The 26743-nt window shown below is 44.8% G+C and overlaps 2 protein-coding genes across 15 annotated transcripts in view; one reads left to right on the forward strand and one right to left on the reverse strand.

The window, feature by feature from the left end:
* Positions 1 to 17160, forward strand: part of Crebl2 (cAMP responsive element binding protein-like 2) — a 50454-nt gene extending 33294 nt beyond the window's left edge. For 2 of the 3 annotated variants that reach the window (XM_011241329.3, XM_011241328.3), the window contains exons 7-8: positions 15523 to 15632; positions 16650 to 17160. The gene's annotated coding sequence lies outside the window, so the exon portion shown is untranslated. The remainder of the gene's footprint in view (positions 1 to 15522; positions 15633 to 16649) is intronic. The other variant, XM_030255356.1, reaches the window with a different exon arrangement.
* The window catches only part of Gpr19 (G protein-coupled receptor 19), a 29103-nt gene continuing 8031 nt past the window's right edge, over positions 5672 to 26743 (reverse strand). For 4 of the 12 annotated variants that reach the window (NM_001362050.1, NM_001167700.2, NM_001167695.2 and 1 more), the window contains 2 exons: positions 24210 to 24365; positions 5672 to 7023 (listed from right to left, as the gene is read on the reverse strand). In NM_001362050.1, coding sequence (NP_001348979.1) covers positions 5793 to 7022 — 1230 coding nt within the window. In that variant the 5' untranslated portion in view covers position 7023; positions 24210 to 24365 and the 3' untranslated portion in view covers positions 5672 to 5792. Of the gene's footprint in view, positions 7063 to 13796; positions 13915 to 23470; positions 23517 to 24209; positions 24442 to 26743 lie in introns of those variants that run through there. The other 8 variants (NM_001362051.1, NM_001362048.1, NM_001362049.1 and 5 more) reach the window with 7 other exon arrangements.

Here is a 26743-nt window from a genome sequence, read left to right on the forward strand (position 1 = left end):
TTCCTGGTGAATTTGAACAAAGGCGGGCTGTGTGTGCATCCTTTCAAGGTCTGCGCGCAGGGAGGACGTTTTTTTTTTTCTCCAACACACGAATTGTGTCGCAGTAAGCAGGAGTGACACAGAACTGGGTACCAAATTAAAAGTAAATATTAAATAAAATATATTGGGGTCGGGGCGGGGGGGGGGACCATATAGCAGAAGAACCATATAGCAGGTGTGTGGTGAAAGAAAAACTTTGTAGAGCTGGCTCTTTCCGTTCAGGGACAGAACTCAGTCAAATTGGTGGCAAGCACCTTTACCAGCTGAGCCATCTCACCCACTTAGTTTGCCAGGAATGGTAGATCACCCTTAACTTTACTTATTGGCTTGATTTCAGTCTTGTAAAAGGTAAGAGGCTTCCTCTGCTCTGGGAAAAAAATGTAATTTAGATTAATATTTTCTAAAGATTTTTTTATTGATTATATGTAAGTGCACTGTGGCTGTCTTCAGACACTCCAGAAGAGGGAGTCAGATCTTGTTACAGATGGTTGTGAGCCACCATGTGGTTGCTGGAATTTGAACTCCAGACCTTCGGAAGAGCAGTCGGGTGCTCTTACCCACTGAGCCATCTCACCAGCCCCTAGATTAATATTTTTAAAATTTATTTTTATTTTATGTGCATTGGTGTTCTGCCTGTATATATGTCTGTGTGAGGGCGTCAGATCCCCTGGAACTGGAATTAGGCAGTTGTGAGCTGCCCGGTGGGTGCTGGGAATTGAACTCAGGACCTCTAAAAGAGCAGTCAGTGCTCTTAACCACTGAGCCATTTCTCCAAGCCTTCTAAATTAATACTTTTATTTATTTACTTTTTATGAGACATAGTCTTACTTTGTAGCCTAGGCTGGCCTGGAACTCAACTATGATAGTCCAGGCCGACCTCCAACTTAGGACAGTCTTCAACCTCCTAAGAGCTAAAGCACGAACCACCAAACCTGCCTACATCTTTCTGATTTTTAAGTCTGTGTGGGTTGGGGGAATGTTGGGGACTAACCCTAATTCTTACATATTAGACCACCACTTTGCCATTTGGCTATACCTTCCTCCTCCTCCTCCTCTTCCTCCTCCTCCTTTTTAATTTTAAGACTCGGGGCATGTTGGCATATGACTTTAATCCCAGCACTCTGGAGGCAAAGGTAGGCAGATCTATATGAGTCTGAGTCTTGCCTGGTCTCCATAGTGACAAATAACCCCCTCCAAAAAAAAAAAAAAAAAGATTAAGTTTCTAAAAAAAACATAAAATAACAAAGCTAGATGTGGTGCTGCAAACTGGTGTCACCCCAGTATTTGGAAGGTAAAAACAGGAGAGTCAGGAGTTCAAGGCTAACTTTGTCTTTATATAAAGTTCTAAACCAGTTTAGGCTACTTGAGACTGTATCAGAAACAAAAATCCACAAATAAGGAAAGCTGGGCAGCTGTGCCGATTATTTAGAGTCATCTGGAAAGAGGAACCCGAATGGAGAAGACATCTCCATCAGGCTGGCCTGGAAGCACACCTGTTGGAGTATTCTCCTGACAGATGATGGATATGGGAAAGCCTAGACCACTGGGTTGGTTGTCCTGTGCTGTGTAAATAAGCAAGTTGAGCAAGCCAGTGAGTAGCATTATTCCCTGGTCTGTGCTTCAGTTTCTGACTCCAGGCTTCTGCCTTGACGTCCCTTCGTGATAGACTGTGATAGGGACATGTGAGGCAAAATAAACCCTTTCCTCCCCAACTAGCCTTTGGTCATGGTGTTTACCACAGGAACAGAAGCAAGCTAAGATAGCCATTGTGCTTGCTGAGTGAGCTTGGCATGAATATGTACACACACACACACACACACACACACACACACACACACACACACACACACACATTAAGTTAAATAGGGTCTGAAGAAATAGCTCAACAATTAAGAGCATTGGCTGGTCTCCCAGGTTCAATTCCCAGCACCCACTCAGCTGCTCACAACTAACTACAGCTCCAGAGGATCTGATGTCCTCTTCTGGCCTCCACAGGCACCTGCACACATCTACAATACACACACTGACTGTGTATACATACATACATACACACACACACACACACACACACACACACACACACACACACACACACACACACAAATAAAAATACAATAAATCTTTAAAATAAATAAGTGCCTGCAGGTGGGCAGAGGCAGGCAGATTTTTGAGTTCAAGGCCAGCCTGGTCCTGAGGACAGCCAGGACTACAGAGAAACATTGTCTTGAAAAGCAGAAGAAAAACAAAATAAAACAGAAAACCAATCAATCAGTCAAGCAGCCAAACAACCAGAAGGGTCTTTTCCACTGAAGTCTGAGCCATAAAATGCAGGGCTCAGTGAGACAGGTGTCTGACTCATTTCATTCCAGACACATTAGCCAAGCATGTGAGGAGAAGGAAGAAAGGAAAAAATGAGTTTTTATTAGCCTTTGTATTGGTCCTTTGAAGGAAGCATCTCAACCTAAAAGCTTGCCTGAAGGTATATTTTGTTGTCCTTTCTCTTGCTGGCCGGGAGTTTACGGTGTGTAGACCAGGCTAACCCTTGAAATTCCAGATCCTCCTGCCTCTGCCTCCTGAGTGCTGATAATGAGGGTGTGCCAGCCTGTCAGCTTCTGTGGATGATTGTAGATCAAAATCTAACGGCTCTGTTTGGGGATTTCCTTGGCCTTTGAGATTGGCTCTAACTACATAGCCCTGGCTGTCCTGAACCTTGCTATGTAGTCCAGAATGGCTTAAACACAGATCTGCCTGTTTTGCCTCCTGAGTGCTGGGATTTGAAGTGTGTGCCCCGACACCTGGCCTGCACTGATGCTCTGTCACCGAGAACAGACTACCTTCTGGATCTCAGACCATTCGGTACCAGAGGTCGAGGAGCCAATCTATGGCCAAGAGAAAAGTGTGAGCCAGCTCATTACACTCCATCTTGATGCCATCAGAACGACGGCTTATTTCCGACTGTACTGTTCTACTGAGGTTGTGATCAGGCCTACAGGGCATGTCTGGGTGGGACCACTCATGTTCTCTAAGGAGACAGCTGATATGGTGAGGAACAAGCCACAGGGTTGTAGGAGGGCCCGAGTCAGAATACCAGCTGTCAGACTCCAACCTGACAAGCTGCCTCATGGAGAAGTTCCAGTCTCATGATCTGGTGAATAGAGATGATCATAAACTCATCGCAGGTGATGCTGAAGCAAGATCACCTTGAGGGGCTGGTGAGATGGCTCAGTGGGTAAGAGCACCCGACTGCTCTTCCAAAGGTCCGAAGTTCAAGTCCCAGCAACCACATGGTGGCTCACAACCATCCAAAATGAGATCTGACTCCCTCTTCTGGAGTGTCTGAAGACAGCTACAGTGTACTTATATATAATAAAAATAGATAAATCTTAAAAAAAAAAAAAAAGATCACTTTGAGTATGTAGCCAGCCTGGGCTATAAACCCAATCAAAAACAGAAGAGCAAAACCCATAAATACATCGTGGAATTGTGGAAAGGATGAGCCAATACACGTAGACTGCTAAACAATGACTTATTATCTGCAGCTCGTGTTAACTAGCCCATGGCAATGCAAACCAGGCTTGTCTGTAAGCCCTTATTTCATTAAACTAAATTCCTTTTGTCTTGTGTTGTTTTGCTTTTGAGACAAAGTCTCAGCCCAAGCTGGACTCCAACTTGTTGTGTAGCCAACAATGACCTTGAACTCCTGATTCTTCTGCCTCCATCTCCAGAGGGCTGGGATTAGGAGTGTGTGTTACCATACCCAGTAATGAAAAATATTCTCTAATATACTGGTTCATTTCTAAACTTAAACAACTGGGAACCAAGGAACCAAGCTCTGAGTCACACAGACAATGGAGAGTGTGAGTTTGGAAGACAAGTTGAGCTTCAATCTAGAAAGAGAAGGGGTTGTCTGGCAGAGATGAACTTCATGGGCCGGAATGGATAGCTCACCTTTCAGGTACACATACTGTGCTTGTAGAGGACCCAAGTTTGTCACCCAGCACCTGTGTTCAGTAGTTCACAATAGCCTTAATTCCAACCTCAGGATCCAGCGCCTTTTTCTGGCCTCTGGGGGCACCCCAACACACATTCACATAAGTAAGAAAAAAATGTGATTACAATAAAAGGCCTCCTGTCTGAATTTATAGAAAATGTCAAATCTTGCCCTTGGTGTCCTTGTGGGTCACAGTAGAGCCATAGTTGAGGGTGTCTGTGATCGCAGAGCCCAGAAAAATGTCATTCCTCTCTTTGGCAAGCCTAGCACTGCCACTTGCTGCTTTACTTGTGTATGACTCAGAGAAGGTGACACGTGTCCTAGGGTACGTATGGATGGGTCACAGCATGTATGTGGGAAATAGCACAGAGTGCTTTCAAGGCTTAGTCCAGTAAGACGGATCAGTGGGAGAAGGTGCCTGTAGTCAAGCCCTGGAACCTACACCATGGTGGACAGTGAGACCTGATGCCTGCAGCTGCCCTCTGATCTCTACAAGTGCAGCCTACCGCCACCACTAATAAATAACATGAATTTAAATAAAAGAATGTTGAAGGCTTCCCCAGCTGCTTGGATTAGGATGGAAACCAGAAAAGGCAAAGACTGTAGATGACTGGGCACTCGCTCCCAAAGAATGATTAAACTCGTCCCAGCCAGCTTCCCAACCAGTTCTTCTGGGCTCTGGTGTATGGTCTAGCCAGTGCTATCCTCCACTCCTTTCCAGAAGGTAATATGCAAATGCATACTGTGTCGCCAGGCTGGGAAAAGTTAAGTTCTTGAAATGTAATGCGTATGGGACGTCAGTGAATTAGTAGGCCATAGAAAAGTTCAGCAGGCTGCCAGGCAGTGATGGCACACGTCTTTAATCTCAGTGCTCGGGAGGCAGAGACAAGCAGATTTCTGTGAGTTCAAGGCCAGCCTGATCTACAGAGTGAGTTCCAAGACAGCTAGGGTTACACAGAGAACCCTGTCTCAAAAAAAAAAAAAAAAAAAAAAAAAAAAAAAAAGGAAGAAAATTTTTTAAAAAAAGAAAAAGAAGAAAAATTCAATAGGGAAAAGAAAATTAAAACAAAATATAGTATAGCAAGACAGAACAAAAAAATAGAAGACTTGTGTGTAATGACCCAGTGACAGAACGAGAATAGCAAAGTGTTTGCAATTTTTCTTGTACATTTAGTGTCAGTGTGTGTGCACACTCGTGTGCTTGCATGCCACAACACTTGTGTGGAAATCAGAGACAACTTACAAGTGGTTCTCTCCTTCACGTGTGACTTACAGGGATTGGACTCAAGTTCTTAGGCCAACTTACCTGCTCAGACGAAAAAACAAACAAAACTTTGAAACAAACAAAAAATATTTAAAATCTTTAAAAATTTTATGTGTGTGAATGTTTCATTTGTGTGAATGTCTGTGCACCACAAGTGTGTAGTGTTCCGAGAGGCCAGAAGAGGTCACTGGATTCCCTAAAACTGGAAATACAGATGGCTGTGAGCTGCCCTGTGGGTGCTGGAGTCCTTGGAAGACCAACCTGTGCTCTTAGCCAATGAGCCACCTCTCCGGCCCAGGAAAGAATTTTTATAGGCTCTAATAGTGGGAGCACTACTGACCAGCAAAAAGCAACCAGAACAAAATCCACAGGAACCATAATCAATAGTGAACATGTTTTACAAAACGGAAGTTTAGTGAAAACTAAGTAAATCAATTCTCACTTTATAGTGAAAGCTTTTTAATCTCTGGCACATAACAGTGAAAGACTTCTTAGAAATCAGACAAAAGTGTTTGGAGGGTTTGAGTTGATGGGCCAGGCGAGCTTCTTCTCCCTGGCCTCCCGGTCAAATGAGTCATAGATGGAGTCTTTGGTTATGGTCCTGCTCACGGGAGGGATTTCCGAAATGCCCACATAGTTTCTTTTGGCCATCCGTGAGCTGGTCGTGATGGTGTAGGCATTGCTGCGGTAGCATTTCATCGAGGACATGCAGAATGTCTCTTTCATCCCTCTCCGAAAATTGGCATTATAAATAGAGTACAGAGTGGGTTTCGAGGCTGAAGAGCTGAAAGATACCCACGTGACTGCCGTGAAGACAAGGGAGCTCTTCTTGTAGTCTTGCTCATGGGGATGCCAGAGCTGAGCCACATGGAAAGGTAGCCAGGAGAACAGGAACACTAGGTTCAAGAGCAGGAACATCTTGACCGTTTTCACCTTTGTCCTGGGGACAATGTTCATCGTCCTTCTCAGCGTCCGCCCGTCCGTGCCTATTCTCCAGATATACTTTATGACCTTCTGGTAAAACAGGATTATGAGGATGGAGGGAATCACGAAGCCCACCAAGAAGTGGATGACGGTATAGGCAGTTCCCTCCCAGGAGGGAGGGAGGAAGTAGTTACAGTGACTATCCCAGTTAGAGCCGTAGAAAAAGAAGACAGGCGTCACGAAGGCCGCGTCCAAGATCCAGGAGGCTGCAATCATTTTCTTGGCCTTCTCTCGGGACACCTTGAAGCTCAGCGGGTAGACGATGGTATAGAAGCGGTCGATGCAGATGGAGAGCAGCACGTAGATCTGCACGCCGGGGGTGAGGTACTGGAAGTAGCGGACCACCTTGCACATGGCGCTACCCAGGGTCCACCTCCCGGTGGTGAACTGCAGCACGACAAACGGCGTGCTGGCCACGCTGATGAGAAGGTCAGCACACGCCATGGACACCACGAAGTAGTTGGTGGTGGACTGAGTCCTCCGGCTCCGGTGGATGACCAGACATACCAGGGAATTGCCAAAGATGGAGAACAACCACAAAGCGCCAAAGAAGATGCTGGCGGTGGCCACCTCTCCAGGGTTCAGCTCGTACTGAAGCTCTGTCCTGTTGCTCATCCAGCTGTGCTCCTCATGCAATCCCATCAGGCCATGGGGCAGCAGGGCCTCAGCTGCTTCCGCGCAGCTGCTGTTCTGAAGGGGCACCAGCAGGGTGGCAGTCACCACAGGCGGCTGGTCGTTATCCATTCTGTGAGCAAAAACCATAGTCACTCTTTTCCACTTAGTTCTAGATAAGACAAGAAGAACGAGGCCTCCTGTTAAGGTGGTGTCAGTGTGAGCTGCCTCCTAACAGGACAGCCCTCGTTAGAATCCCCACTATGGCACAGACCGGGCACACAGCACTATGTATAGGGCTGGGCTCCACAGAGCCATTCTCATTCACCGAGTCATATGCTCTACCACACTCACCCCCAGAGCATCCCTCTCTCTCCTCTCCTGCGAATCTGTCTCCTCCCAGCAAGTCTTGCTTTTGCTTCATGTGTCTCTCACACACCTACACATATGTATACACACCTACACACATATATCAATGATTTTATGTAGCTATTCGAAATCTAGGATCCAAAGATGAGAGAGAAATCAAGTGATAATTGTCTGCCTGAGTTGTTTTGTTACTAGATCTCTGCTTCCATTCACTTTCTTGTAAGTGGCTATCATTTCATTCCTATGGCTGTGTGAGACTCTCCTGTGCGTGCGTATTGCACTGTCCTTATTCTTCTGTTGACAGACATCTAGGCTGATTTCCTATCTTGGCTGTGGTGAGTTGTTCTGCAGTAAGCATGAGTGTGCAGGCATCTCTGTGACAGACAGAGTCCTTTGGGTGTATCACCAGGAGCGGTAAAAACACTACCCACCTTATTTGACACTGAGCTTGGTGGCCCTTGTCAATGTTAGGACTTGTGCACTGGTAAGATAACATAACTTTTTTGACTGTCACCTTGGCTGGCCTGGAACTTGCAGATTCTCCACGCAGCTCAGTAGTTATGCTTTCTTACCATACCCACATTTATTTAAAAAGTAAAACAGAGGAGGGTGAGGAAGACAGCTCTGATGTCTGCACACAGACAGATGCACGTCACACACAGACACACACGGAGAATACTTTCGGAGGTATGGGTTGAAGGAAGCTACATAAGCTGCACTTCCTTTTTTTTTTTTTAAACATATATTTTATGTACATGACTATTTTCCCTTCCATGATGTGGGTGCTGGGAACCAAAGCTGGGGCAGCTTCATGAGCAACAAATGCTTCTAACCACTGAGCCACCTCTTCAGCCCTTCCACTGTATTTTTGACACAGGGTCTCAGACTGGCTAGCTAGCATCTCCTAAGGGCCCTCCTGTCTCTGCTCTGCACCATGGAGAAAACTGGACCATTCAGCAGTGTCCAGCTTTTAAATGGCTTCTAGGAGACCAAGTTAGGTTGTCATGCTTGCATGTTAGTACTTTACTGACTGAGCCACCTCCCAGGCTCCCAAAGTGTACGTTTTCTAAGAGTTCTGCAGTCAAACTGACCTAAGACTTTCTCATACTTACAATGAAAGGTCATAGTTTCCGCACTCGTGGGCTGAAATGTGACTCGATAGTGCATTAGCCTGTCCAGGATGGCGGTGGTGCCCTGAAGTAATCCTCGTGTAAGTTTTCCAAGTTTGTTTTGCTCTAGTTTAGCAATACACTAGAATTTTCCAGAGACCTCTAAATATACAGATGCCTGGGTCCTATCCCCCAGCTCTGGGATTCTAGTTTAAAGAGTCTAGAACACAGAGGGCATCAGGGTGTCTCATGAGTTTCCCCAGGTGGGGGCTGGTGAGATGGCTCAGTGGTTAAGAGCACTGACTGCTCTTACGGAGGTCATGAGTTCAAAGCCCAACAACCACATGGTGGCTCACAACCACCTATAATGAGAAACAAATGAAACAAACAAACCTATGGGCTGGAGCGAGCGGGGCTGGAGCAAGGGGGAGAAGGGAAGGGGAAAAAAAAAAAAAAGAGTTCCCCAGGTGACCCTAATGCTCAGCCACAATTAAGAAAGAGAACTTCAGGTGGCTTTGCATGTTTCTGTCTTCCCCACTGAATTATGGGTTCTGGAGGAGGTGCTAGTCTTTTCTCCATGCCTCATGTAGCTGTAGTACTCTGAATTAATAACTGCTTATTAAATATTAACTAAATCAGACCATAAAGAGAGAGAACTTAAATTCCTCCTGCCCGTGGCCCTGCTAGACTTCAGTGGGGGTGGGCAGAAGATCGCTGTGTGTCCTCAAGGGGCTGGGACACTGGAGATGTAGGAATAGAGGGAAAGACAAGTGAGAGGACAAGGGGACACTGAAGTCACTCAGTTCCACTGCTACCCTAAGGCAGAAAGGAACCTTAAGAGTCCTCAGACACTGCTATCCAGCACCAGGGGAAAGCCTGCTAACTTTTCGATCTGGAGTCCCAGAGTAGAAGTTCTCAACAGCTTCTGTTAGCCTGGAAATAAATGTCTTTCAGGGAAGGCTTCTGAAATAAAAATGGCTGTTAAATTAATAAGTACGTCTAGAGTCACCTATACACAGTAATTTTAGAAGTGACAGATACAAAAAGGTACACCATCTCTTTGTTGTTCTGCTAGGACGTTCTCCGCTCCCATGCTGGGGATTGAACCTAGGCCCTAGTATACACTGGGCAAATAAATGCCCTACACTGAGCTACCTACCCTGGAGCATCCTTATCTGGGCTTTCCAAAGGATAAAGTTTCTGGAAAACAAAGCAAACCCATACTTGATTTTGCTGTTTACCATTGAGCAGTGCCAGACTACTCAATAGAACACTGTGAAGTTATATGTTAACTTGAATATTCCTGTCTAGCTCAGCAAATAACCCCAAAGGTTAGGGAGGCACCTGCTGCCTTGTAGGAGATTAACCGGTTCTGTGTCTATCCAGTTGACACTGTTTAAGTGCTAACTTTTTTTTTTTTTAAAGATTTATTTATTATGTATACAGCATTCTGCCTGCATGTATACCTGTGGGCCAGAAGAGGGCACCAGATCTCATTATAGATGGTTATGAGCCACCATATGGCATTGCTAGGAATTGAACTCAGGACCTCTGGAAGAGTAGGCAGCGCTCTTAACTGCTGAGCCCTCTCTCCAGCCTGAGCAAGCCTGACCTAAAGGAGGTGGACAGTGTCCCTGGAGATGACAACTAGGGTTGTCCCCTGGCCTGCAGACACGCATGCACATGTGCTCTTGTACATACACGCATAAAAATAAAATTTAAGAGAAAGGACACTTAGAATTCCTCTTAAACTAATAAAAATTCTGATCCATCACTCCAGCCCCCTATCTTTTTTTTTTTAATGTCTCTAGATCTGTGTTCCTTCAAATGCTCTTGGAAGCACCCTTATCTCGATGTCTCCTTCAATCGTAAGTGAATAAATCTTTCTTTCATGTTCATCATGTCTGTGTAAATTACACATCTAACTTTTTGAAGCTCATCTGTAGTGGAGAGAAAAGACTGGACGCTAATGAGATGAAAGAAAAGAACCACAAAGAATAGAGGGGTTGTTGGACATGATAGTGCAAGTCTTTAACCTCAGCACTGGGTAGGCAGAGGCAAGTGGATCTCTATGAGATCAAGGCCAACCCGAGCTGCATAGTTAGACCTTGTCAAAAGAAAAACAAAATACCAGAGGGGCACACTTGATAAACGTTGTGTCCTATGGAGGGATGACCCCAGCCAAGCTGGGCAATGGCTAGTTAGTTTCTATTTGCATACAACATGACACCTACAGGTTTGACAACTTTAGTACGGGTGCTACAGAAAAATGCTCCGTGGATGAAGTGCTGGCCACGTTGGTACCACACAGGAGTTGTGGATCTCCAGAGCGCACATAGAGCTCGGTGGGCACAGGGGCCTGCCTGCCTATCATCCCAGCCCTTGCCTTTGTCCTAATCCCCAGACAAACTGGTCAGCTGGATTAACCAAACCAGCACACTCTGCTTCAGTGAGAAACCCTGTCTCAGTAAGTAAGGTAAAGAGTGAGCAAAGGGAGACACCTAATGTCATCCTCTGGTCTCTGCACACATACACACGGTACACGTGCACACACACAACACACACATACACATGCCATACATTCACACACATATAAAAAATTCCCAATAATTCTGAATTTTCCTACTGAAATACCCACCAATTTTATTACAAATATTCACAAACATAAACAATTTTATTACAAAATATTCTCACCATAGGGTACCCATTCTTTTTTGTTTTGTTTTGTTTTTTGAGACAGGGTTTCTCTGTATAGCCCTGGCTGTCCTGGAACTTAGTTTGTAGACCAGGCTGGCCTCGAACTCAAATATCCGCCTGCCTCTGCCTCCCAAGTGCTGGGATTAAAGGCGTGCGCCACCACGCCCGGCAGGATACCCATTCTTATATCTGAGATTTATTTAAAAATTTAATCTAGTGGTAGTGCACGCCTATAGCCCAACATTGGGAGGCTGAAGCAAAGATCTTGACGCCAGCCTGAATGACACACTGAGACTCTGCCTCCAAAACCATTTAAGTTTCTTTTAAAAAGAAACTCCAATCTTGGCTTAGAGTTTTCAAAATGCTAGTTTTTATGTACTTTAGTTTAAAATGTTTTCTGTCTAATAGTAACATAGACTGCGGCACCTACAGTTATTTGAGAAGACAGCAGTAATTCAATTACAGTAGGGCTGTGGCAGCATACATCCCTACAGTTCATGGCTCCTGTAATCAAGGACGGCCCATGTGCAATCCTATCAGCCAGATGGGATCACGAGCCTGCCTACCAAGTGAAAAGATCCTGGAGTTATATACCCTAGGTCTTACAGTGGAAATGGTGATCACCTCAGAGTTTCACTCCAAACTAGGTAAGCTTCGTGCCCAGGGAGACAGACCACAGGGGGCCTGATCTGAATCCAGAGGGCCATACAGGCTGTACTTGGGGGTCTTTCTGGACTCCTCATCCAGAACTAGGAATATAAAGTCATTCCCCATAGCTGCTTGTTTATCCACAGAGGCATATGTTTAATTGAAATGTGTGATCTATTCATCCCTAGGTGAGGAGCTACTGACAGTTGATGGTGGACAAGGGAGGCAGCCAGTTTTCTCTGGGGTGTGATCCCTGGTAGGATAACCATGCTCTAATGGAGGGCCCAACAACCATGCATATACGGGCAACACAAACTGGACTCTGTGAGTTATTTAATTAAAAAAAAAAAGTGGTACTCAATACCCTTCACAAAAGCCATTTATCTGGGCTGGAGAGATGGCTCAGCCGTTAAGAGCACTAACTGCTCTTCCAGAGGTCCTGAGTTCAAATCCCAGCAACCACATGGTGGTTCACAACCATCTGTAATGAGATCTGATGTCCTTTTTCTGGAGTGTCTGAAGACAGCTACAGTGTATTTATAATAAATAAATAAATAAATAAATAAATCTTTTTTTAAAGCCATTAATCCTTAACAAGTCCAAACTATAGGACTAATGTTAATGTGGCCACTATAGTACATGATACATGATATGGTTTTAAGGACGTATGATTGGACAATATTTGTTTTTTTAATCACTTGTGATAATCAAAACTAACCACCACCTACACTAAAATATCAGACAGGGTCTGCATGTTTGAAATGATTTTAGGAGGCCAGGAAAGCTTCCATCCCTCCAGGCTCTCTCATAACTACATCATTCTTCTTTAGTCAAGGTCTCCCATAGGTGTGGTGCCACAAATTTGTAATCCCAGCACTTAGGAGGGCCGCTGTGAGTTGAAGGCCATCCTGGTCTACATAGCAATGCAAACCTGAGAAGCTGCGTTAGGGTCTCAGAGCTCATGTGAAGGGAGAAACAGCTCCTGAGAGGTGTCCTCTGACTTCCACATGCACATTAGGGAATACACACTCCCATACATCATACAATAAGAAACATCTTTAAAGTTTAAAGATATAAATACTTTGTTAAAATTTATGTTTTTGTTTGTTTAGGTTTTTTTTTAAGATTTATTTATTTATTATATGTAAAGTACACTGTAGCTGTCTTCAGACACTCCAGAAGAGGGTGTCAGATCTCGTTACGGACGGTTGTGAGCCACCATGTGGTTGCTGGGATTTGAACTCCAGACCTTCAGAAGAGCAGTCGGGTACTCTTACCAACTGAGCCATCTCACCAGCCCTGTTTAGGTTTTTTTGAGATGGGGTTTCTCTGTGCAGCTCTGGTTATCCTGGAACTCTGGCTATCCTGTAGACCAGGCTGGCCTCACACTTAGGTATCCATCTACCTGTCTCCCGAGTGCTGGAATTAAAGGCGTGAGCCACTGCCACCACCACCACCTGGCTAAAATCTAACTCCTTTTTAAAGAACAGGGTTTTTTGTTTTTCTAACAGTCCTGATCTCTAGGGTCTCAGCACCAAAGTCCATGTTTTAGTGAAAAGGAGTGTGGGTGGATTCTGAGACACACTGCTCTTGGAAGGCTGGGCAGTGCTGCAGCGTTAGTGACCACAGGAGCCTGAGGATAGCACCGTGACAGTGGTTTTGCCCAGAGCTCAGCCAAACTCCACAGTGTTGGACCACAAGCCAGGGCTGAGCATGAGGCGTATAGACATCCCCTCAGCCCCAAACACTGAGGGAAGGAAGGACCATCCTTTATAGGTGTCTCATGATGAAGGATACACCAGCTGTGTATTTCAGGAAGATCTGGCCTTGGATCGCCCTCTAGTGCTAAAACCGTGGCAATGTACAAGACCATGAACTTGAGTAGACCCAGACTCAGGCCGGCCATATAGTGCTGAAATGGCAGTATCCACTGGCACACAGGCCTGTCGAGCTATAATGACAGTACAAACCATGCCAGAGCATGAAGACGAGGACAGATAGCTAACCTTTCCATGTGCAGCCCACTCACAGGAACAGGGGCAGGGGGTGCAGCAATTTGGCTTAGCAGGTTCAAGTGTTTTACCTGAAAGCCTGGACACTTGAGTTCCATTGCCAGAACTGAATAAAGGGGAAAGGGAAGAACCAACTCCAAGAAGCCCTCTGCTTCACGTGTGAGCCAGGACACATGAATATCACCTCCTCTAGAACAATAATAAATAAAAATGGTTAAGCAGAACTTTTAGGAAACAACAACAACAAAGAACTTGGCTGATTGGGGCTGGTGAGATGGCTCAGTGGGTAAGAGTACTGACTGCTTTTCTGAAGGTCCCGAGTTCAAATCCCAGCAACCACATGGTGGCTCACAACCACCCGTAATGAGATCTGAACTTCTGGTGTGTCTGAAGTTAGCTACACTGTACTTATGTATAATAATAAATAAATCTTTGGGCTGGAGCTAGGAGGGACTGAGTGAGCAGGGCCGACTGGAGCAAACAGAGGACCTGAAATTCAATTCCTAACAACCACTTGAAGGCTTACAACCATCTGTACAGCTACAGTGTACTCATATACATACATACATACATACATACATACATACATACATACATACATACAGCTTTAAAAAAAAAAAAAAAAAACTTGGCTGATGATATAGCAGCTATGCAGGGTTTTCTTAGCATACTCAAGAGTCTAGGGAAGAGGAGAAAATACTCAAGGAACCATGATTCACCCATGGTCAGAAGAGGGCCCCGGAAACTAACTAACTAACTAACTAACTAACTAACTAACTACTAAGTAGTTTGTGAGCATTCTCAGATGGAGAGTTAATTGACTAATTCTCTTTTGTAGAACTAGGGATCTTAGGCACATTTTTTCCAGTTTAACATATAAAATGGGCATGCCTTCAGTCCCAGCACTTGGGAGTCAGAAGCAGATGGAGCTCCATAAACTGGAGGCCATCCAGGTCTACACAGTGAGTTCTAGGCCAGGCCAGGCAGGGCTGCAGAGTGAGACTCTGCCTAAATAAATAAATAAATAAATAAATAAATAAATAAATAAATAAATAAATAAATGCATATGGAGAGAGTAAGATAGAGCAAGGGAACACGAGGGGGCAGAAAGCAGGGAGAGAGAAAGACTGAGACTCTCCTGGACAGACATGCGATAAGCCACGAAACAGTCTCAACAAGTGACGGACAGACAAACCTGAAATCATATTGAGTATATTTTAAAAATATACTGTAGTAAAACTAGAAATCAATAACAAACAACTTTGTAAACTATACAAATATATAAATATTAACTTATTCTTGAACTACTAATGGATCAAGGAAGAATTGTTTAATTTTCTTTCCTTCTTCTGTTTGTCTATCTGTTTGTTTTAGACAGGATCTCATATATTCCTGAGCTTCTAATCCTCCTGCCTCCACCCCCCAAGTGCTAGGATGCTAGGTGTTGCCTCTTAGTACTGGGAAAAAAATGAGTTAGGAGGACTATAGATCTGAGAGCAGCAACAGCTATATAGTGAATTACAGGCCAGTCTAGACAACATGGTGAGTTGCAGGCCACTCTAGTCAACAAGGTGAGTTACAGGTTAGCCTGAGCTACATTGTGAGTTGTGAGTAACATAGTGAGTTACAGGCCAGCCTAGGCCACATAGTGAGTTATAGGATAGCCTAGGCTACAGTGTAAGAAGACACTAAATAAAATAAACAGAATATAAAGACTATAGTAAGAATAATTGAATAATTGACTATAGTAACAAAGTTGAATCTTGCTTCATTACTTAAAAACTCTCAACAAATTAGGAACTGAGAAAATACTTCACAACACAATGAAAGCCAAGCACCATGAGCCAGCAATAACCACTGAAGTGTGTGAGAAAGGCTGAAACCCGTTCTCTAAGACCTACAGCAAGGTAAGGTGCCCATTTCCATCACTTTTATTTAGTGAAATACTGAAAGTCCCAAGCAGAAGAAAGGAACAAGGACATACCAAGGCAGCGAAGATCAAGTCACCTGTCGGCTGGCTGATACTATGCTCTCACTTGAAGAAAAACTAAGTTTCCCTGAAAACTATTCGAACCAGTGAGCCAATGCAGCCAATTCCGCAAAGCTAGAGGGCTCACACAGAAAAGCCCACTAGCAAATCAGCTAAACTAGAACTCAAGAAAGCAAACTCAGTTATAAGGGCTGCAAAACAAATAGCTACGAATAAATGTAATCGAAGATGTGAAAGTTGCTACACTGAAAACTGTAAAATACTGGTCAAAGCAATAGAAGGAGACTAGGAAGCACAAAGGGAAGGACAGAAGGAGGGAGGGATCGGAGGAGGTAAAGAAAGGGGAAGGGGAGAAGGAAAAGAAGTATACTTTGTGTTCACGGATAGAAGAATCAGTATGGTTAGAAGTCCATAACGCTCAAAGAGAGCTACAGAGTCAGCACAGCCTCCACCACAATACCAGTGATACACTTCATAGTCAGGAAGAGACAGAATGTATATATGCCAAATCACAAAAGTCCCCACGCAGCCACAGCCAAGTTGTATTAATCAAGTCAGCATGGCATTGGCATTATCACACACACACACACACACACACACACACACACACACACACACAGGGAGCGGGGCCACGCCTGATAACCCGAGTTCCATCCCCGGAACCCACAGAGTAGAAGGAGAGAACTGACAGAGTCCTTCCACATTCTTGCCATGGCATGCAAAGCAACACCCCCAAAGGAGTGTAATACAAAACTTAAATAAAGCATTAAACACACATGCCTGCAAGTCAACTATACAACTAAACCCAGCTGAGTTTTCACAAAGGTGCTCAGGACACATATCAGAGAAGGAACTGTCTTTTCAATAAGTGGTACTGGAAAGACAGAATTATCTGCAAGAAAAAGGATGAAATGAAATTCCCATTTCTTGCCAGGTATACAAAGCAACTCAAAATGGATGGAAGCTTGAATGCTGGAGCTGAAACTAAGCTTCTTGAAGGAACCAGGGAAGCCTGAGGATTCTGGGACTGGCAAGAACTTCTGGATGGCATCCAAGTTAACTCTGGAAAGTTGACACAACCTCAGAAGGGAGTTTCAATTGAGGAGAATGGCCAGATCAGATTGGCCTGTGGGCATGACTGTGGGACTGTCTTGATTATTGAGGTGGGGGGCCCAGCCCACTGTGGGAAGCATTATTCCTTGGTCAGGACGTCCTGGGCTGTATGAGAATGCTGGCTAATAAGCATGCGTCTGCAAGCTAGCAGTAACCAGTCCTTCTCATTCAAGTTCTTGCTTGGGCTCCTGCCCTGGATTTCCCTCTGTGACAGACTCTAACCTGTAATTTGAATTAAACCCTGTCCTCCCCTAAACTACTTTTGAGCAGGTTTTATCACAACAACAAAAAGTTAACCAGGAAAGACGGGGTGCTAACAATACAAAAAAAAAGGCAAAATTAGACTGGAGAAATAGATGGCCCCACAGTTAAAGAACGCTGCTACACACCTGCTGTTCTTGCACACCAGAGTTCTCTTCTCAGTACCCACATCTGGCAGTTCATAATTACCTGTAACTCTAGCTACAGGAAATCAGACGCCCTCTTCTGTCTACCCGTTTGTGCAAACACATACAAATATAGACAGAAATAAAAATAAAATAATCTTTAAAGAAAAAAGAAAAGAAAAACATGAGAGCCCTTGAAATTACAAGGCTCTGCTAGACTTGTAGGGAAGGCAGGCAGAGGACTAGAAGCTGCACTGTGGTGTGTGCAGAAGAGTCAGAGTAAAAACTGACTGCAAAGGATGGGAGTTCACTGAGGGTGTGAAGGGCAGCCGAACAGTTCAGAGAATAAGAGAAACTCAGCAAAAAGAACAGAGCTGCCCAAGGACCTGAGGCCTGGCAATCAAGGTAGGAAGCACGAATCAACCTGCCACTTCCCCCACAGGAGACATCCAAGGGGTGCAAATGTGAAGAAGTGGGCAGCTAGGACACACAAAGACATGCTTGGGCAGGGGGCCCTACAAGGGGAGGTAGCGCCCCTGAATGGCTAGGTGCTGACCTCATCAGTCAAGAATCACTTTGTAGTTGGGAGGACCTGAGTCCAAGCTCAGTTTGTGGGTCCATTTAGGGACTGACTATCTGCCACGAGGATCACTGCTGCAGAGTCTGGGAGCTCTGCAGCTCCGGCATCATCATGTGCACAGCTATACCCCTACCGGAGGGTGATGGATGTTTGATGCCTTTCGAGTATGGAGACAGGTCTGCCTGCACAGATCTCAGGGCTGTGGTTGCCTCCCCTACACTTGCCAGCTAGAGCAACAGCCACCACAGGAGACTCGAGAGAGAGTGACAACACCTGCCCATACAAAGCTAACTATGGCAACAAAGACCCCCTGAGGTGTACCAAAGGAAAGCACTAAAGTGGAGACAGCTCTGGAGGACTCTGACCCTTGTCCACCATAGGCAACACTAGCACACTTCACCTGCCCTGCCCCTGCCCCTGTCCCCATCCATCTGACACACCCAGAAAGAAGGGGCTCCAAAACTGGCTTTCCCCTCCTGTTTCCCGTTTTCCTTTGTTGTTGTACATCCTTTTTTAACTCTTATGTGGACACATATGTGTACATGTTTGCATGTGTATATGGAGGCATGTATCTATGTGTATATGTATGTGGACAGTGTGTACATGTTTGCATATGTACATGGAAGCATGTGTATATGGAGGCATGTGTGTATATGTATATGAACACATGTGTACATGTTTGCATGTGTATATGGAGGCATGTATATATGTATGTGGACACGTTTACATGTATATATGGAGGCATGTGTATATGTGTATATGTACATGGACACATGTGTACACGTTTGCATGTGTATATGGAAGCATGTGTATATTTGTATATGTGTGTGGACACAATTGCATGTGTATGTGGAGGCATGTGTATATGTGTATATGTATGTGGACAGTGTGTACATGTTTGCATGTGTATATGGAAGCATGTGTGTATATGTATATGAACACATGTGTACATGTTTGCATGTATATGCGGAGGCATGTGTATATGTGTATGTATGTGGACAGTGTGAACACATTTGCATGTGTATATGGAGGCATGTATATACGTGTATATGTACACAGTTGCATGTATATATGGAGGCAGGACAATCTCAAGTGTCTTCCTCAGGAATGCTGTCTAGCTCCTTTGTGACAGTGCTCATCACTCATTAATGAAGCTAAAATGACTGGCCAGCAAGCCCCTTGAGCCTCCACCTCCCCGTGCTTGCATTCCATCCACGACACCCAGCATTCTCACCATGGCCAGCATTACACGGGTGCTAGGGAGTAACTCAGGCCTGCCTGCTCGCAAAGCAAGTGCTTTATTTGACTGAGACCCCCAAGCTCCTTGCTTTTATTATTTTTTTAAGTTTTTGTATCTTGTTTATCAGGAGAAGGGTTAATAGCCCATGCTGGCCTCAAATTTGAAATGTAGCCATGAATGACCCTAACCTCCTAATCCTTCTGCCTCTACCTCTCAAATGCTGAGATGACAAGTGTGCACCCAAGGCTGGCTTTTACAAGACTCTGTTTTTTCCTTCCACTGTGAGGGGCCCAGAGAGCCACCTCTCGGGCACACTATGTGCATTTTAGATAGGAAGAGGCTATAGAGGCCAGGGGTTGAGTGCTGGGGCTCAAGACCAGTGGTTCTTAGGTGGAAACTTTACCTCCCAGAAGACATATGGCAGTGTCTACAGACACTGGGTTCAAATGTTACTGGTATCTGAAAAGCAACATCCAAGGATGCTGCTAAACATTCTACAATAAGCATTAAAGAATTGTCTGCCCCAAACGCTTGCTGCTCCAGAGGTAGCCTATCTGGGTTTCAACTCACAATCCGTGTGGCTTCTGGCAAGTTAATTATCTTTGTCCTTATTGTTCTCATCACTAAAATGACAGTAACTACCTGTTCTGTCGTCAGAATGAAGTATATGAAAAAGGGCTAAGCCAGGTGTGTGCTGCATGCCTGTTATTCCAGCACTTGGGAGGTAGAGACAGGAGGACACGGAGTACATCTCTAGCTCCGGATTATTCATCACCCTCTTCTGGCTTCCAATGGCAAGCATGCACACGCATGCACACACAAACACTTAAAGCAAGATCTCAACAAATATCTGCTTTTAGTGATACACATTGAAAAAGAGCAAGAAATACATCAGGATTTTAACAGTACTCTACTTTTTCTCAGTTTACTTTAAAAAAAAAAAACGATGGAATTTTGCCAGCATGTATGCCTGTGCATTACTTTCATGCCTAGTTGCTCTCTAAGTCCAGAAAAGGGCATCATATCTCGTGAAGCTGGAGTTACAGATGGTTGTGAACCACAAGAATGCTGGGAATTGAACCTGGGTCCTGTAGAAGAGCAGGTAGTGCTCTCAACCACCAAGCCATGTCTCCAGTCCCTAGTTTTCCAATTTTTGAGAACTATGTTTTTACTAGTCTAATACATAAATACATTCTTTTTAAAGCAGGGAAGAAAGAACATTACTGGCAATATACTAGTATCCAAGGGAACTAGTTTAATGCTGGCTACTAGTTGTGATTTTAGACAGATTAGTTAATGTCTCTGAGCTGTAGTTTCCTCATTGGAGACCAGGGCTGAGAATGTCTGTCAGGGTTGTTATGGCAGTTGCCAGGTGTCTTCTTTGGCATGAAGGGTACAGGAGACGCCTCTTTAAAGTTTCTGTCAGCGGAAAGTGACTACAAACAGGAAATAACATGACAGTAACTCTCCATCTGCTCTGAACCTGTCCCCTCAGAAAACACACCTCCATTTCAACCCACCTTTTGCCATAGTGGATGAAGGATATACCACCCACGTTTGGCCCTCGGCTCTATTCCCTGCCCTTTTGATATAAACACCCTAGGGAGAGATGCGACTCCACACTACAGAGGAGACCTAGCTATTCGCGTTTCAGATTCTGCACCCAGGTTTGCTGTCCACCTCCTCACAGATCTTCCATACCTGCCCTTCACGTCAAAACCGCACTGTCAGGGGTTCTCCTCAAGGCAACAACTCTCTCCTTTCTCTTGTCTTCTGTTCAGAAAGTTCAGTGGGTTACCCATCTCAGATTCAGGAGGGCAGATAGAAAGCCCCGCTGGGTCCCAGAGCTGGGCTGCACTGTATATGTGCAATCTGCAAGCTGTGCAACTGCCCTTCCAACAGGCTGCAGTTTCTGCTATGTGCCAAACCTAGCAGGTGACACCGGAGGGGAGGAGGCTCTGTGGTCACTTTACTCTTAAACTTTGTCTTTTTGTCTTTAATGATTTAATTAGGTAGAAAAATAAAGACTGCCTTATGTATCTGATTGTGGGGGTGACTAGTGTAATCACAGCTAGCTTGCAAACTTGAATTCAAGTACTAAGCAAACTTTCAAAAGTGTCCTGGCAGGTCTGGAAATGCAGCTTGCTAGCACACATGAGGCTGGGTTTGAGCACAAGGTTGCAGAGGGGAAATGCTTTGAGACAGTTTCTCGTTTGGCTCCTAACTGCCCTATTTTGAGCTCAAGCTTGAGTTGACACTTAGGATCTCAAGGGTCCCCAGGGAAAGGTCTATTCAGTTCCGAGACTCTTTGGTCAGTGTGGTGGGAAGTGGGTGGCAGACTAGAGAAAAGACTGCATGGAGCAGAGCACTGGGGATGCTCACTCTCAAGCTGATGTGAGCTGTTTCATGGCAGGAAGGGTTAGACAAACATCTGGGGGAAGAAGGGAAAGACTGCTGGGTTGTCCCAGTTTACCTCTCCACAAAATACCAGGAGGACTTCATCTTAGGTACGAATGAGCCTATGAGGAGAAGCAGCGAGGCCCAGGGAAGAGATTATAGATAACACTGAGCTCTGGTTCACCATGGGCCTAGCCAACATACATAACTCCAAGCATAGATTTGACGGCTGCCAAGTTCTTACTGCAGGTTTGCTGTTTCACTAAAACATATGTAACTAAGATAGACTCAGAGCTGGGCATGCTGATAGATGCCTGTAACTCAGGATTGGGGAGGGGAGACCAAGAGCATCAGTTCAAGGCCAGCACCAACTACACGGCAAGTTTAAAGTCAACCGAGGCTACATGAAACCCTGTCTCAAAAACAAACTAACCAGAAAAACAAAACAGACATAGGCCCCAAAACCGGCTCCAGTAGAATTCTGCTAAGAGTCTTGAACCTTCCCATGGTACACTCCCCACATGAGTCCTGAGAGCTTACCACACTTCAGGTTAGCTGCTCCAGAGAAACGTGTATGTCACCGAGGGCACAACCACTGCTCAAAGTGCTCTGAGATGAACTACCAGAGGAAATGGAATGTTTTGGAAGAAAAAGTTTGCAAATCTTTCCACTTTATATTTTAGACCTAGCACCTCTTTCAATTCTCCACAGCCTGTAGGGATGAAATTGGGCATCTTCTACCAACAAAGGCCAGACGGAAACTCACCCAGGCTACCCTTGAACTCTTGGTGGTCCTTCTACTTCAACAACTCAGTCCTCACCTGGGATTGCAGGCACTGTTCTACCATTCATGGCAAGGAAATCCTTTTATCTCAGTCTCCTATGTGTGTGGCATGTGTACATGTGTGCATTCATGCCTGTGCAGGCCAGAGGTAAAGCTTAGGGTGAGCCCAAGAGACCCTCCCACCTCTGCCTCCCAGCGCTGAGATAGCCACACTCAATTGTTTTAAATTTCAGTGATGACTATCCAAACTCAGATCCTCTCACCTGCCAAACACTTTATACACTGAGCCATCTCCCACGCCCCAGAAATCCCTAACTTTATTTAAAAGTATTAGTACATTTTTTTTACCCTTAAAAACCAAAAATAAGGCCTGTCTGTAGAGACCTTTAATCCCAGCACTCAGGAGACAAAGGCAAGTGGGTCTCTGAGTTCAAGGGCAGCCTGGTCTATAGAGAGTTCCAGAAGAGTCAGGGCTATACAGAGAAACTGCCCCCCCCCAAAAAAAACCCTAAAATATTTTGCAAAGAGATCTTTGTTTTAAAAGCATATTACTTTAAAACAACAAACTCAGTCAGGCATCGTAGTTAAGATGCATACTTTTTAAGTCTCTTTTTGAGACTGACTCTGAAGCCCAGGCAGGTTTTAATCATGTGGCACTCTTCCTTCCCAGGGGCCAGGATTACAGGCAAGAGCCATGACACCTGTTCTGATATATTAACTTCTTTTGGGAATCAGAAGCCTAAGGTAGGCTTGTTTCTAGGTTCCAAGAATGAGAGAATATTTCTAGGTCTGATTTAAAAAGTCCACCATAACATACTTCCAGGTTTATCTTTTTCCTTTAGACAGCAGTGACCACCATAGTAACGCCGTGTTTTACTACTAGATATCTATGTAGCACGAGAGGGAAAGAACAGGCAATTACTTACTGGGTTATTTGGGGTACAGAACATGACTATTGGGATAATTCAAAATTAAATATAGATTTCGCTTGGGATCTGTTTTAGCCAGGCAAGCTGACTCAATCTTCTAGTAGCGTCAGCTGAACAACATTTGTAGCCCAGCAGACTACTGACATCATTTGAGATAACACAGCAGCCAAGCAATACAGTTCATGACTAAGAACAAGGACTTTACGGTTCAGAGTCTTGGGATTCAATTCTTGTTCTATTACGTGCTCCCTAAGTTACCCTAGCATAGGGCTGAACTCCTCTGTGCCCGAGTTTATGTCTAGATTACAATCTGTATGATTACCTACATGCTTGGGATGATTGCTTGCACAGACCAAGAACTTTTCCAAGTACCTATTAAATGAAATTAAACGTGAATTTGCTAGCTCTTCTCTTTGACCTGAGGAGAAATACTCAAAGAAACCCAGAGGAGTGTACGACAGACTGTATTACATTTGGCAGATTCCTGTGAGAGCTCCCTAAGGCTTCCTTCCCATACCGTGTGGGGTTCTGTGGCAGTCTAGTGTCTACAGCAGAGCTTGGGAACAATCGTTGGTGCTCTTGGTATTGGGGACATCAGGAGAAGGGTGAGCTAACAGCACAAAGGAATGGCAGGACTGCCCACTCAGGCTCCTAAGCTACAGGCAGTAACCTCTGGGAACACAGACACAGAGCAGCAGCTCAAAGGGATGAGGCAGGGTTTTCTTAGTGACAATGAAATCTAGCTCTTCTGAGTAACGCTTCCTCCTCTTCTAGGATTAGACAGGGAGAAATCCCCCCACCGGGGAGTTTCTGGTTTTATTACCAATTACTATACATGATTTTCAACCGATTTTGTTTTCCCCTATAGGAGCTTACTCTGGAGAAGTATTTATTTTACAGAACTAGCTAGACATCTTTTCTGAACCTGTAACAAATTTAACACCCCTGACAAACATCTAAGCCGGGACAAAAATCTCCAAATTTCCTGGAAAAAAAAAATAGGAAGAGACGGTATTGTCCCTCTGAGCCACATTTCAGCGGTGATAGAGGAGCTTGAACACATACCTTCATCGGGACTGGATTTCAGAGTCAGGCTCCGCGGGTTTTCTTGGTCAGGAACAGCTCGCAGGCAGGACTTTGGAGGATGCCATGAGCCACCGGGAAACCTTCGGAACACATTCATATCTCCCCTTTGCCTTCCCTCAGCCCTCAGCCTGCTTCCTGGTAGAGAGAGAAGATGACGCTGTGAAGGTTCACTGCTAAACCATCTTCCCACCCCCAGCCCCACTCTCTCAGTGCCCCTCCCTTCTCCTTTCCAAGGCTCTGGAATGTGTCACATGGGAAACGGATCATGTGGCTTGGGGGGGAAATGTGGCCATCTTCTCTCTCCCTTCCCCCACTCCTCTTTTCAGGAGCAAAGCAGCAGAAATCTCTGACCTGATTGGCTCTGATCTGAAAAATCTCCATATGAAAAGGAAAGACTCGGGCACACAGGCCTCTGGCTTTCCTCACTTTCTCCTTTCAATCTGGTCATTTTACCCTGCGCTTTCAGAGTTGCTTCATACGGGAAGAAAATCAAGCCTTCTTCCCAATTCCTCAACCTCTTTCTATTATCAGCATCTGGATATGCCATTGTGTTCCTTACTCTATTTTGGGGGGTACCCTTATAGCACATCTGGTCGATGAACTGTTCAGCACCACGGACAGCATTGCAGTCCGTAAAGCCATTTGTCTATTTCAGGTAAATAAAGATATTTGTTAAAGTTTCCCCCTGATCTTGTATCTAAATATAAACCACCCCATATAGCTAGGGCTCTAACTGTCTCTACTGTTATCTTACTTCACTTAGGAGGACAAATCAGGTTTTTATATTACTAAATTCATACCTGCTTTCTAGCCTATCCTACAACTTACTGTTACCCCTTAAATATACTCTGTTTTTCTTTTTACAGGGGTGGGGGTTCAAGACATAGTTTACTATAGGCTCCTACACCTGTGCTTATGGGAAAACCCCCTCAGCACACAGGAATGCTGGGGTGAACAAGCCTAGATGGTTTTAGCTCCATCAGTGGGCCTCTCAGGCAGAGCTGAGTTGGAAGCAGGATAGAAGCCGAGTTGCAGCTGTTTTGTGTGGGTCTCTCCTGCTTTGCTGACGTCCTGGTTGCCATGGTGCTAGGTAACTGCTGAAGGGGACTATTGCTTTCAAAACCGGTCACCATGGGACCCTGCTGACTAAAGAAAAGGGAAAAGAACCGAATTGTTGCAGAGGCTTTCAGCTAGCATTTGCAGAACCAGACCTACCTTGCAGACTTCTTCCTGACTGGACTGCTGTGGCCCTGCACACTGCCAGGATTCTAGGAACCCACAATTACACTAAGACAGGAAGTCCTCCCATCCCCCCTTGCTTCTCTCCTTAAAAATCTATTTGGACTGAACTGAAGATAGAGCATGTGCGGACTGCTTCCACAGGGCAGTGGAAAGAACACAGGAAAGGCATTTCTCTTTGAGACTAGATGTCGGTAGTCTGGAAGCCATTCATGCAACTCCTAATAGCATATTGCAGAGATATCGAAGAAACACAACTAAATGTTGACCACAAGAACCAGTTGAAAATGTTTTGCTATTTTATAGGAAAAATGAAAATACATTTGTCTACAGACCGCTAAATTTATTTTTTAAACATAAATTCAGATAATTGGAGGGCATTTGGATTACCCCAAATCAGGAATTTAACGTGGCTTAGTTCAGTGTGTTGAATTGTCAGGGAAGGCCTGACAATTCAAGTGCACTCCTGGGATGGATATGCAGAAGCAACTCCAGAAAGTTGCCAGAGGCTGATGATGCACCTTCTCTGCAATCTTTGTTTTCTGAGATGGTCACTTCCTCACCAAACCCAGAACTCACTGATTTGCTAACCGGCCAGCTAGCCAGCTCCAGCTTTCGCCTTGAGTGCTACAGATCCAAACTCGCGCTCACGCACCTGTGCTGACCAAGTCACCTCACCAACCCTGCAGTATCTACTCTTAGTTTATGAAAGGGGTCAGGTGAAGTACTTTTAATATAAGACTCAGTCTTGCTATGTAGCCCAGGCTAGCTTCCAGTTAGTGATCCTTCTGCTCTTGTCTCCCAGTTTGGGGTTTACAGGTATATGCCCACACCCCGTTAGAAATTCAGCTCTTAATTTTAACATTTGCCACGTTTAGGAAATTACCATAAGCTGAATAAATATTATCTACTTGTTTAGTTTTGTTTGGGTTACACTGTCCTCAAACTCATTATCACTTATAAGCCCAATTGATGACCAAACAAAAGAAGTGAATGGTTTAAATAACTGGGTAACTAAATCCTTCTAGTGACAGGAACAGGATGGCTTGCTTGTAAAGGTGCTTGTTACCAAGCCAGACTGCCTGGGTTTGAGCCCTAGGACCCATGTGGCAGGACAGAACTGACTACAAGTAGTCCTCTGACCACCACACACACACACACACCACACACACACACACCCTCGTATGTATTATGTGTACTCAAAGATACACACAGTCAACACAATCAATTTTAGATTTAAAAATAAAAAGGACCTTCCCCATTGTTTCAAACAT

This window comes from Mus musculus, chromosome 6 (genome assembly GCF_000001635.26).
Source record: "Mus musculus strain C57BL/6J chromosome 6, GRCm38.p6 C57BL/6J".
NCBI classification, from domain to species: Eukaryota; Metazoa; Chordata; class Mammalia; order Rodentia; family Muridae; genus Mus; species Mus musculus.